Source organism: Neomonachus schauinslandi, chromosome 6 (genome assembly GCF_002201575.2).
Source record: "Neomonachus schauinslandi chromosome 6, ASM220157v2, whole genome shotgun sequence".
In the NCBI taxonomy this organism is placed as follows: Eukaryota; Metazoa; Chordata; class Mammalia; order Carnivora; family Phocidae; genus Neomonachus; species Neomonachus schauinslandi.
This window is the reverse complement of record NC_058408.1, coordinates 34,999,286-35,012,701: the sequence shown is the minus strand read 5'-3', so window position 1 is coordinate 35,012,701 and position 13,416 is coordinate 34,999,286. Positions and strand designations below refer to the sequence as shown.

General features: G+C 47.7%; 1 protein-coding gene across 1 annotated transcript in view; it reads right to left on the bottom strand.

Moving 5' to 3' along the window:
* Positions 1–13,416, bottom strand: part of CAMK1G (calcium/calmodulin dependent protein kinase IG) — a 29,609-nt gene that overhangs the window by 3,895 nt on the left and 12,298 nt on the right. Inside the window, exons 3-8 of the mRNA XM_021682522.1 lie at positions 9,521–9,649; positions 6,630–6,704; positions 3,607–3,745; positions 2,823–2,946; positions 1,386–1,461; positions 232–344 (exon numbers count right to left, since the gene is read on the bottom strand). Coding sequence (XP_021538197.1) covers positions 232–344; positions 1,386–1,461; positions 2,823–2,946; positions 3,607–3,745; positions 6,630–6,704; positions 9,521–9,649 — 656 coding nt within the window. The remainder of the gene's footprint in view (positions 1–231; positions 345–1,385; positions 1,462–2,822; positions 2,947–3,606; positions 3,746–6,629; positions 6,705–9,520; positions 9,650–13,416) is intronic.

Below are 13,416 nucleotides of genomic sequence, written 5' to 3'. Positions count from 1 at the left end.
GGTATCCCCCTTTCTACGAATCAACATCCAGGAAAACAAAAGCATGAACCTTAGATGCGGATAATTTATTTGACCTTTGAGCCAGATGAAGATTTCCCCACTTTCCTTGGCAGCCTGTTCTGTAAGATTCCCTGGGGACTTTCAAGAGCCAGGACTGTCATCCGTTGTTAAGCTCTTTTCTCTTGGCAGCCTTGAGCCTGTTATCTTGTCCTTCGCACCTGCTAGCCTTACCTGACTCAGAAATGTCATCCCAGAATGGAGACTCAAATTCATAGTAGCCCTCCTTGATCTTCTCGAAAAGCTTAGACTCTGTTTCTTCGTAGAAAGGGGGATACCCACACAACCTGCAGTGAAACAGGAAGGAGTTATGCTGCTAAACAACCCCAGTCTCCCTCCGCCCAGCCTCCACTGCAGACACAGCAGGAAATAGGGCCCCCAACCAGCAGTAGGAACAGGACACGGATCTGCCTGATTCTGGAATGATGCAGGCCCCATCAAGTGTTTGTGCAGGAGCCAAAGCTGGGAACATGCAGCTCTGGAAGGTCCCTTTGTAAGTTACTCCCTCCAAACCCTCACTGCCTCTCCTATACCGCTGACACTTAGAGGATGCATACAAATATCTTTAAGAGAGATGATAGAATGCCTGCTTGAATGTACGTTTTGAAAGGAATTTTTTAGGCTATTTTGTTCTTTATTTTTTAGTACCTAAACCAGTGATTAGCACAGAATAGACTGTCAATAAATATTTGTTGAGTACATGAATGAATGAGAGTAGTTATTCAACATAAGCTTAGTAAATAAAGAACTGAGTCCCTACTAAGGGATAAATATGTTATTTTCCTAAGAGCAGAGTCTGCAACAGGTGAGGAGGGCTGGTGGGGAAGGAGTGATGAGTACGTTTGGAAAGGAGAGGCCAAGAATATGTGGACAGGAGCTTTGACCAGGTTCATTCGAGCCATCATTTGGCCTTGGGTGGACTTGCCAGGAGAGAAATCTGAGATGTGAACATTGTGCCCACTTGGCTTCCAAGCCTGGCTTGTCCTCTCCTTTCTTCACTGCTCATTCCATAGAGTAGGACTCAACAGTTACAGAGACTAAATGGGGGTGGGGGTGCAGGAAGAGAGAGTACCATATGGTTGAACAGTGGGTTCACACTGAGCTCTGTCTTAATAATCTGGTGGAGACCAGGACAGAAATCTCTGGAGCTGTGTGCATGGTAAGTGTGTGTGTGCGTGCGTATGTGTGCGTATGCACATGCACATGTGTACATGCACATGCTCTGAAGGTGGATGTTGCTCAAGGAGCAACAGATAGGGGAGGGGAGAAAAAGGATGAGCAGGTTCTGAGATTTCCCAGGAACTGAGCCAATGCCAGCTTCTACTCACAATATGTAAGTGATGACGCCAATGGACCAGCAATCCACAGCCTTGCTGTAGGGTTTCTGGGCCAATACTTCCGGAGCTGGAGCAAACCAAAGGTAGAGTCAGGGCTGGGACCAGAAGAGAGGGCTGAGGGGGTGAGGGTCAAAGGTCAGGAAGAGGCTTAGCGAAGTAGACTAGGAAAGCCCCTGGGATGGTAGTGTTTCTGTAAGAATGAAAACTTTCCTAGGGCAGGGACTGTGGCTCTCCCATCAGACTGAATCTTCCTCCATCAGCCTGGAAGGTCCCCAAGACAGGGCCTATGACTCTTACATCAGACCGGGGATCTCCAGGGCTACATCTCCCCCATCAGACTGAATACTCTCTGAAGGCAGGTCTACATTTCCCCATACAGATAGGGTATCCCAGGGGCAGGGCTGTGTGTCTCTGTTCAGACGGGGACATACATGAAATAGGGGTGGTCTCTCTCCCACTAGACTGGGATCTACCTGAGGGAAGAGACAGAGTCTTCCACATTAAATGAGGAACTCTTAGAGGCAAGTGATAACTGTCCCATCCACCTCAGGTACCTTCTGCTGTATCAGATCGAGAGCTCCATGAGAAAATGAGCCATGTATTTCCTCTGACTGGGAGCAGTAGAGAGTTACCTTCTGTATTTATCCCAGATACCAGGGCTTTGTACTCGGCGGGACTCAATACCTACTGACTGACCTCTCTTGGAGGGTGAGAGCAGATACTTCCTCTATTAAGTTAGAGGTCTCCTTCCCGTGTCCCATCCTCAACCAGGTGATGAGTGACTAAGAGGGAAGGGGCAGGAGGGGATGCTCTGAGTATTGGCTTTCTCTCCATGGATCTCAGGAATGTTTTCACCTGGTAACTTGCCTGCTCTTACTTTTTGGGGGGACTTGAAAGCCTCCTGTTTAGGCAGGAGGCCCCACCTCTACCAGTTTCCTAGGGTGTTTCTTTGGGAATATATTTGGGGGGGCATGCTTGGATTCCTCAGCTTCAAACTCAACACTAGGCCTCCAGGATACCAACAACTGGGGCATTGAGGTCTCCTCTGGAAGTGGGAGAAAGGAAAAGGGGCGCCTAGTGTCAACCCCTTGGCAATCTAACCATGTCTGGTTTTATGATCTTATTTCTGCCCCTCGTCTAGCCAGAAAGACAAAGGCAGGAAGTCTGTCTGCAAAAATGAGGGCCAAGTATAGGCAGGGGCTGTGGGAATGGCTCAGGGGTAGGCTGTCTCTACAGATGTAGGGTTTGGGAGCAGGAGGGGTAGTTCCAGAGATACATGGATCTACCCTAAACCTCATAGTGAATGGTCTACTTGTATTGCCACTGAAGTTGAACCCTGTCTCCCCATAACCACCCCTCTCCATTAAGTAATACCCATGAGGTTGAACACAGCCAACTGATCAACCTTCCTCCTCCTCCCAGACTCACCCACGTAGCCTGGGGTCCCACAGGCAGTGGACATGACTCCACTTTGTTCCATCTTGGACAGACCAAAGTCTGTGATCATGATCTTAGAATTCTCTTCAGGGGTTAGGTACAGCAGGTTTTCAGGCTATGGGAGAAGAGCAATATCATGCAGTGTACGACACAATCATCTGAAATACATATTTCTTTTCCTCCCCTGATATATAGTTTCTTAGGAAGCTGCGCTCTGGGCTCCTGACTTCAAGGTCAGACTCATCTCCCCCAGTTCTTCCCTCCTTCCTCCTACCTGCCGCCCCCCAGTCCATATTGGAGCCCTCTGTATTTTGCTTATGGCCCTCATGTTGCTCAGCTTTATAGCCATGAAGGTACTACTCCCACCCTCCCCACATCCCCAACTACCCTAAGACTGTTTGTTTTTTGAGGAAACCAAACCATGGTTAATTGTCTCTGATCTCTCTCAAGTCTAGTACATGCCTGATGCAATGTTGACCCTCAAGTTAGTATTTCTTACATTTGATTTTGACTGTGGCTAGGTTAAAGAAACATGTGGATTACCTTGGTATCCTAATAGGGTGAGGCCTAGTGAAAAGTTCAGGAAAGGGCTGAGATGAAAATTAGCGATGATTATTCAGTCATTTAGGTTTTGTTTAAGGAATGAGGGCAGAAGGGACCTTAGGAGTCTATTCGTCCAACCCCCTTTATTTTACACGGCTTAGGCTGCCCATGACCCAGGCAGCTTCCTAAAGGGTCATTCTCTGTTTCCCACTGAGGGCTCCCACTTTGGCACCTTTAAGTCTCTGTGGACGATGCCATTCTCGTGGAGGTATTTCACTGCTGACAAGACCTGCTGGATCACCAGGCTGGCATCCTTCTCTGTGTAGACACCCCGCTCCAGGATCCGGTCAAAGAGTTCCCCGCCAGAAACACTGTGGGCATAGGGGCAAGCGCAGGAATCCAGGTCTTATTTCAGGTCAAAGGTACATAAGTGTGTTTGCTCTGTAGCCATGAAGACATAGCTGTGGCGAACAGGCAGGTGCCCATGGCCTGGGCAGGGAGGTCTACTTCAGTCTGAGAATACCTCTTTTGGGTGCTGGAATGATATCACAAGGGAGTCGTTTCTTTGGGCCAACCATTGCCCTCTCCCCGGACCTTTCCTTACAATGCGAAATGCTCCCGGTTAGAGTCAAGCAAGAAGCTAATAATCCCTTAGTGGGCACATTCTTAGCTGCCTGCTGTCCTGGCCTAGGACCCAGAGAGTAATGATGAAAAGGAGAGGTGAAACTGAAATCAGGGCAAGGCAGGAGAGAGAAGGTGCACAAATGAGACCAATTGTGCCTGTGTCAGGATTTCTTTCCTCATTGTGGAAAGCTGGGCTACCTGAAGCTGGAATCATGGGTGGAGCTGTAACGATGTCTGGAGACTCCAGTGGTATGGTATCTTAGGATTCAGGGGCTTTAAGATACAGTCTGTCCCCTATCTCTTGAATGCCATCTACACTGCTTTTGCCAAGAAGTTCTGTAGTCCATGCTGGAACACCTCAGAGGGAGACCACTCACTACCTCCTAAGACAGACTGCTTTCTCTCTCGCCACCTTCTCAATATTTCTCTGTATTATGATGGAACCCACTCCCGGCAGTTTCTACCAGCAGACACCACGTCCACCCACTGGGGCCATGCAGAGCAAGAATCCTTTCACATTGGGGCGCCTGGGTGGCTCAGTTGGTTGGGCGACTGCCTTCGGCTCAGGTCATGATCCTGGAGTGCCTGGATCGAGTCCCGCATCGGGCTCTCTGCTCGGCGGGGAGTCTGCTTCGTCCTCTGACCCTATCCCCTCTCATGTGTTTTCTCTCTCTCATTTTCTCTCTCAAATAAATAAATAAAATCTTTAAAAAAAAAAAAAAAAGAATCCTTTCACATGAATCACTTCCAGTATGTGAAGGCAGTGAAATGCTCAGCTGCGGCCCTCTCTGGTGTAAACATTTCAGCCTACATCAACCATGAACCAGGGCTTCCAATTCCATCACAGTCCTGGCCCTCTTCTCACTGTTCCAGGGCACTGAATACCAACATGCACATGTGATAGGACCATGCGGTAATGAGGAAGGAGAATTTCTCTACTCAAAATGTACACCACCCTACTCCTTCTGTTTCTGTCCTAAAGCTCTGGGCTCTGCCACAGGAGCTAGAGGCCCATGAGAAAGATAGTCTTTCTGCACAACTAGGAATTCCTGACTCCTAGGGCTGGCACTCTCGTCGGCTTTGCAACTCTTCAGTGACATCTAAATCTGCCTGCTTCCCTGCCTCCCCTTCGCTGTCTAAATGCGTGCTCATCCTGTTGAACTGGCCTCATTAAGGTGCCACATGGTCCCGGCTCCTTTGTTAGTGCTGTTCTGCCTCCCTCTGCCCCAACCTCACTCCCTTGACCACGTGCTCCCTCTATACACTGCGCCTCGGGTGAGCCTAGGAGTTAATAGACTGCTTAGGCCTGAGTTAGCTCATCCAAGTATCTGAGGAATCAGCCTGTCAGTCAGAAACATTGCATCTAGCTACAGAGATTGCAGAGTGGGGTGTGTGTATGTGTGTGTGTGTACTTTATAAATAGAAGTTTCTCTGAGTCCAAGGCTGAGCCCTCAGGAGCACCGACCAACGCCTACAGCATTCACTCTCCGGCAGAATTCCTATTTATATGTGACAATGATGTGGAGACTTCTCTAGTGAGGTGCCATTTCTGTCCCACAGATGGGCACACACGATCACAGCTTGTTTTTAACTTCGGATGGATCTCTTGAGAAAGTCTTTTTTTAAAATATCAAATTGAAATCTATGTACCTGTGGTTTCTAATCCCACAGTAATTTTATTTATTTATTTTTATTTTTTTTATTTTTTTATTTTTATTTTTTAAAGATTTTATTTATTTATTTGAGAGAGAGAATGGAGAGAGAGCACGAGAGGGGGGAGGGTCAGAGGGAGAAGCAGACTCCCTGCTGAGCAGGGAGCCCGATGTGGGACTCGATCCCGGGACTCCAGGATCATGACCTGAGCCGAAGGCAGTCGCTTAACCAACTGAGCCACCCAGGCGCCCCCACAGTAATTTTACCTGGAGTGGCATTAAGACATTTATTTTTATTTCTTTTTTAAAGATTCATTTATTTGAGAGCGAGCGAGCGAGCGAGCATGAGCAAGCAGGGGGAGGGGGAGAGATAATCCTCAAACAGACTCCCTGCTGAGCATGGAGCCCGATGAGGGGCCCTGATCCCAGGACTCTGAGATCATGACCTGAGCCAAAATTAAGAGTCGCCTGCTCAGCCAACTGAGCCACCCAGGTGCCCCGGCATTAAGACATTTAATATTCAGTTTGGTGGACACAGACTGGTCAAAATGGACTCGAGCCATGGTGCCAGAGAAGGGTTCTGGAGGTCCCCTGCCATGCCAGGCATTATCCCTTCAACTGTGGGGTTGTGGGAAGGTCCAGAAAGTCTGAGGGCAGTGGCTGGGACAGCAGGGAAGATGGATGGGTTGGAGTCCCAGCTATTTGCTGACTTGTAGACAATATCTTAATGACTGGCGAGGCTGCACTAGCAGGACCCTCTCAATAATCAGTCCTAGATTTACCCCCCAGTCCATGCAGAACACGCTGATGACCAGAAGCATACTTAGCCTGAGAGAACTCTTGCCATTTGACAGCCTCTTTAGCTAATTTTTGATCTTATCTTTTGAATCACCACACTCCCCTCATCACCGAGCAGCCTCCTCTAGGCCTCCCGGGTCCCCGACGCATCTGTGGAGGGAGCGGGTCACCTTCCACTTACAGCTGCATGACCAGGTAGTAGTGAGTGGTGCTCTCATAGATGTCCTCTAGGGTCACGATGTTTTCATGCTTGATCCTGGGGAAAAGTAAGGCTCATGGTGAGGGGTCTGCGGTTTAGGTGCTTTAGACAAAGAACAGACACCCAGCCCACTGGACTTTGATTTCTGTTAGGGACTTTTGATGACAATGTTTAGGAAGAGTGGATCCTTGTGAAGCCTTCCTAACTAATAAATAAGCAGTCACAAAGAAATCCTAGAGAAAAGATCCCAGGGTGATATTCAATCCATATTTTTTAATGGATAATTGATCATCCTGCCTTCAGGGAACCAACATTTGGTCATTCCTCCAGAAACCTCTTTAGACTTTAACAAAAGAGAAAGTTAAAAGAACTGAAGAAGGCTAAGTGAACACCCCAAACGAGATCATTATACAAAATGGGTATCCAGATCTCCTTCAGAAACATCCTTGACGAAAGTGGACTGCAACAGAAGAGAATCAGGTTAGCTAAGCCTCCTCATGGGTAACCATGGAAGGACTGTTGCAAAATTATCATTATTCCAGAGTATTTGAGGAGCAGCAAGGAAGATGCTGATTTCTGGGGTCAGTTCTGTGGGACGTCTTGGATCAGTAATTCTCAACCAGGGGCTCTTTTGTCCCTCGGGAGACATTTGGCAATATCTAGAGACATTTTTATTGTTGTGACTGGGGAGGGGGTAGGAGCTACTGGCATCTAGTGGGTAGAGGCAGGAAGGCTGTTAAACATCCTACGGTGCACACTGAATAGCCCCCCAACCCAATAAAGAATGGTCTTGTCTAATATGCCAATAGCACTGTGTTCAGGAAAATTTGCTCTAGATTCCCTCTGCCTGGGATTACTCAGGGGCCGAGGTGAGCAGAAGGTGGCTGACTTTGGCTGGCTTTCTCAAATCTTCTAAATCCCACTCTGGTTTGTAAAGTACATCTCTCTCATAGGGTTATATCAGGATTAAAAGAGATAATGCATGTAAAATGCTTGGTACAGTGCCTGGGGAATAGTAAACACATAAACAGTAGCTATCATGTTTAAGTTTAATTTCTAAAAATATAGACCTGTCACAATGGTTACCTGATGGATTCAACCACACTCACTCGCTGACAGTGCTAACATTAATTTATCAATGGTTCATTTACTGAACAAATATTGACTGAGCATCTATGCTGTTTGGGACTGATGATATAATGCAATGGTAAGAAGGACCACCATAGTCCTTGCTCTCAATGAATCCGCAGTTTGTCTCTGCTCTAATCTCTCTGGAGCCCAAACTGGTATCTCCAGCATCCTCCATGTACTGATCGGGGGAAACACAGATTCAATATGTTCCAGCAAATGTCTTTCTATTTTCTCCAAGCCTACACATCCTTTTGGTTCTCTCCCAAGCAATGATATTATGTCCACTGAATTGCTCAATCTCAGCATCATTTTTTTAAATATTTATTTATTTGAGAGAGAAAAAGAGTGAGTGAGCAGGGATGGGAGGGGCAGAGGGAGAGGGAGAGAGAAGCTCAAGCGGACTCCATGCTGAGCACAGAGCCCGACATGGGGCTCGATCCCACAACCCATGAGACCATGACCCGCCAAAATCAAGAGTCAGATGCTTAACCAACTGAGCCACTCAGGCGCCCCTCCACATCGTTTTTAATACTTTTCTCTTTTGTACTCTTACCGGCCTACCCGAACCCCGTCACTTCTGTCTCTTGAATCCAGTCTTCCTGCTGCCACATGATCCTATTACCTTTGCTTCTATCCTCATCCCTTGCTGAGATTATTGAGGAAGGCTTAGAATTGGTCTCCCATCCTCTAGCCTCTAACCAAATCCATCTTCCACCATCCTTAAGAGGGATGGCTCTAAAATAGAAATCTGATCATATGATCCTTTCCTTAAAACCCTTTGATGACTTTTCTTTGCCCACAGAATAAAGTCAGCGCTCTTTATCATGGTATCCAAGACCTTTCATAATCAGGTCTCATTTGGTTCCATCTCCTGCCCCTTGATGGTCCTCACTCTAAGCTTAGGGGCTCCCAACACTCACTTTTCCTAAGATCCTTTGCACTTTCACAATTCTATGTTAAAGTTTATGTTACTCTCCACCTGAATTCCCTTTCTGCATTGCCTCTCCTGTCTCCATCAAATTCTGCTCATCCATCAAGGTCCCTCTTCTTTGAAAATGTACCTAATACCCCATACTCATAAAAGCACACAGGTAGGCAGAATGAATCTCTGCCTTCTCCAGACTTTGCCTGCTGCTACCCTTGGCTCATGTTCAGTGGGATTAGAGTTTGTTATGGGCACCTCTGTGTCTGCCCAGAAAATGTGAGCTCCTGAGGGTAAGGAATTTTGTCACCCCTATTCTTGTGTCCCTAACACACGTTTGGCACACCATGGGGGTTCCACAAGGCTTTATTATATGGGTCCTGCTTTACCATTTGATGGTTTGTTAGTGTGGCCTCCTATCATGATGGTTGGGTGCTGAACCTATATTTGCTTTGGTACAATTCAGGCTAATTTCCAAATCTTATTCTGCTTCCTTAATTACTGATTCTTCCTGGTATTGGCCCTCAATTGATTTTTGTGCCTTCGAGCTAATTACTCTCTGGTCCCCGTGCCCGAGTCTGCTACCAGTTGGTTTGCTAATCAATTTGCTGCACCCCTTTCCCAGCCCCTCCCCTCCCCCAAAACCAGCCAAGACACCTCTCTGGCTAAACTTAGCTGACTGATCAAATGGACCCATCAATGCAATCCAAGGAAGCAAAGCCTTTGGGTATGGAAATCCAGCTTCAGTCCTTCTCGAACATAATTTGTGAAGGAAATGTAATCCCACGGTTGTCCCTGGCCAACCCTAAGACCCACTCACTTTTTCAACACGGCAATCTCATTCTCCAGACTGCTGTCCCGGAAGGCAGGTGACTTCTTGATGCACTTCAGGGCAAAGAGCTTCCCAGTTACCCTTTGCTTCACCAGGAAAACTTCTGAAAAAGCTCCTCTAAGTAGAAGACACCAAGAGATAACGATTAGTACTGGCTGGCTAGAGAACATCGTTGGAGGCAAAACCAAGGGGTAGATGAAGGAAAGTGTGGCTGGTAACTAGTTTCCCTTTTTACTGTGGGTACCTGAGGAGCTGTATCGAGGGCAGAGCCTATCTGACCAGCCCTGTGTCCTTTCTTTCGAGAAGGAAAAGATTCTACTACAGACTCAGAGACTAGCCGGTGCTATTTCCTGATTCTATAATTTGGGAAGGACCCCCAGGGACTCTGCTTTGGTTATGGAGAAATTTCCATTTGGCCGACCCATTAAAGAGGGGCCACTGCAGAGTCAATTCACTTTGCTTCTTCCAGCACGGTGTAGTGTGGTGTGCTAGGATGGCAGTTGGGGGTGGCCCTGGGGACAGGGCTCAGGCAGTGATGGAAAAAAACTCCAATCTCCGTTTTCGATGGTGATAATTACCCTGAACCTATTATCAGAGGCTACGGAGGCTGAGCACCCTCTCATGCAGTAGGACCTGTGAGAAGGAAAGACAGGACCCAGCAGCTCTGGGCTGGTTTTCTGAAGATAGAGAGGATGGAAGCCAATGGAAACACAGGGTAGGATTACAAATTATAGCCTTCTTGTTTTTAAAAGGGGCCTCTGGTGACCAGGCTATTGGAGCTGTAGTTAGCTAAGCAGTGGATGCTGGAGCCCAGGAGCCCATGTGAGAACCTCAGCTTTTTTTTTTTTAAACTTTTTTTTTTTTAATTTTATTTATTTATTTGACAGAGAGAGACATAGTGAGAGCAGGAACACAAGCAGGGGGAGTGGGAGAGGGAGAAGCAGGCTTCCCGCAGAGCAGGGAGCCTGACGTGGGGCTCGATCCCAGGACCCTGGGATCATGACCTGAGCCGAAGGCAGACGCTTAACGACTGAGCCACCCAGGCGCCCCAGAACCTCAGCTTTTTGGGTGACAAGTCACTTAACTTCTATAAACCCAGTTTCTTTATCTGAAAAGTGGGAGTATCAATAGTAGCTGATCCATAGGGTTGTTTAGAAGACTAAATGAATTAACATATGTAAAGTGCTTAAAAGCATTGCTGACACCTGTTAAACTACATGTATCAGACCCTATTATTGTTATTACTATTACTATTTGAATACCATTAGGGAGGACACCTCGTAGTGACAAGAGGTTATGATAGAGTGTAAGGGAGGAAACATCTGAGTCATCCTCTCTCCTGCCATCTGGGGATTCTAGAATGGAGGCCCAACAGCAGTCAAGCTTGTGTAAGGACTTTGAGAATCTGCGTTAGAAAATACTTGGTGTTTCCTGGGTCTGAGCTTCCTGTCTCCCCCAGCTGCACTCGATCGGAATTAATCAGAGCCTTCAGAGACTGCTCTATTCAGTCACTCATTCCTTCACTCAACCCTTCAATCAAGATTTATTGAGCACCTACTGAGTCAGACACTGGAGATAAAAAGGTAAGTGTTTCTGCTCTTAAGAGGCCTGTAGACAAGTGAGGAACACAGACAAATGAGCCATTAACATTTGATTCGAAAAATGTTATTAGGCATTCAATGAATGCTTGTTCAGCTGATGGAACCTCTCTGTGTTAGGCACTCGATGAGTATCAGTCTAGCTTAGAGTCTGGTGTGTGAGATGGACACGTACAGAGAAGCAGACAATGAACACTGAAGACAGGGTCTCTGCTCTGGTCCACGATCCAGCAGATGCCATTCACCTTGGAACCACTGTACATCTTTGTACAATAATTATTACAACACTTTTTCCCCCAGCAGACAGCAAGCTGGAAAAAAGGGCACTTTTTTTTAGTGTGTACAATGCAGTTGCTTGGAGTAGCTAAGAAGCAGGTAATTCCTGGCCTTTGGACTTCAGAGCTCCCTGACCCCAGTTTTAAGAGGTGAATGGGAGTTAGCCCAGTGAAAAGTTGGAAGTGATATCTCAGGTGGGGGTGAGAGGGAAGTCCAAGGAATAGCATGGAGGCGCAGGACAGCAGGTAGGGATGGGGCTAACCAGGGGCCAGCACCATTTGTGAACTATGAGACAAGGAACAAGGGGAGATGAATGTGCAGGAGTACCCTGTCCTCTGCCTGATCACAGATGGAAAATGCTCAAGAAATGTATGATGGATGGTTGGATGGAAGGCTGGATGTGCGAGAAGTTTGGCCTGGGATTAGCTGTGCGTTCTACTCATCTTCAGATCCCACTGTCCTTATTGTGAAAGGAGAGAGGTGGACAACACAAGCCGTTAAGATTCCTGCCGGCTGTGACCTTCTAGGACCCATTTTCAGAGTCCCCCCTTCCACCTGTACACACGGGTGGCCCCCTGGTTTCAAAGCTGACACCCACCCAGGTCCTCCTGTGGAATGAGATCAAACAGGCCTTCCCGGGGGTGCAGCATGTGTAAACAGCACCACCTGGAGTTGTGCAGTGTTGTGGTAATTCGAAATGGTGTTACTGCCCTTCTGCCTCAGGCTGCTTTGTATGGTGTGTGTGTGTGTGTGTGTGTGTGTGTGTGTGTTGGGGCAGGGGAGAGCGATTATAAGGCTTACTTGTGCCGTCGGTCAGACTGGGGAGCAAAGGGAGCAGAGAGCTAGTTTCGAGCAGCTAAGGTTGCTGGGGTCAGAAGGCAAGACAGGCAGAGCCTCGGGAGCCAGGGTTGTTTTGCTGCAATAGAACTTGGTCTGCCTTTCCTGCTTGGACTAGCTCTCCCCTCTTGCTGGGAGACTGGTTGCTGGGGGAGGTGAGGGAGGTCCGAGGAGAAAGGTCTCTTCCTGCACAGTGAAAGCAGAAGGACACGCACCTGGGTGACAAAGTCCCTGCTATGGACTAGCTTTGCCCAGTCTCCCTGCCTTAGGGCCCTGGAAGTGTCGGTGACTCTGGGCAGATTTAGCGAAAGCCTTCTCTCCCTGGTGGGTTGTTCCAGAGGAGCTGGGGGTCCTGAGATTCTGGTGCATTGTACTCAGAGGAGTCTGCTCTGCCCACTGCTCGCTTCCCCTCAGCCCCTCACTGTGGTAACTACACGGGGTCTGCAGCCTGGGGTTGCCTGTCCCCCTCCTGGGCACTACAGGGGTGCCTACTCTTTAGCTTTTGTTCAGCCCCAACTGCTGCAACAGCTGTGACCTGCCCCCTGTCTTGTCCTCTCAGTTCCCCAAATCAGTTCGGGGCTGGGTAGGTGAGAGCCACTGAAAGCATGTAAAATACAGATTCCTGGCTGCCCCGTCCTAGCTCCCCAAATCCCAGGGTGGTAGGTCTGGGACCAGGAATCTGTATTTAAAAAAAAAAAAAGAAAAAGAAAAGGAAAAAAAAGAAAAAACAACTACCTAGGCTAAAATGCTACTAGGGAATTATAATTAACTCTCTTGAGTGTGGCAATGCCATTGTGCATATAGAAGAAAATGCCTCTGGGTGACTGGGTGCCTCAGTTGGTTGAGCAACTGCCTTTGGCTTAGGTCGTGGTCCTGGAGTCCCGGGATCGAGTCCCACATCGGGCTCCCTGCTCAGCGGGGGGTCTGCTTCTCCCTCTGACCCTCTTCCCTCTCGAGCTCTCTGTCTCTCATTCTCTCTCTCTCAAATAAATAAATAAATAAATAATCTTAAAAAAAAAAAAAAGAAGAAAATGCCTTTATTTTTAGGAGATGCAGACAGAAGCACTCCAAGGTGACATGTCATGATGTTTGCACCTATTTACAAATTGTCCGGGGAAATCAGAGAGTGTGTGTGTGTGTGTGTGTGTGTGTGTGTGTGTGTGTGTGTGTGTG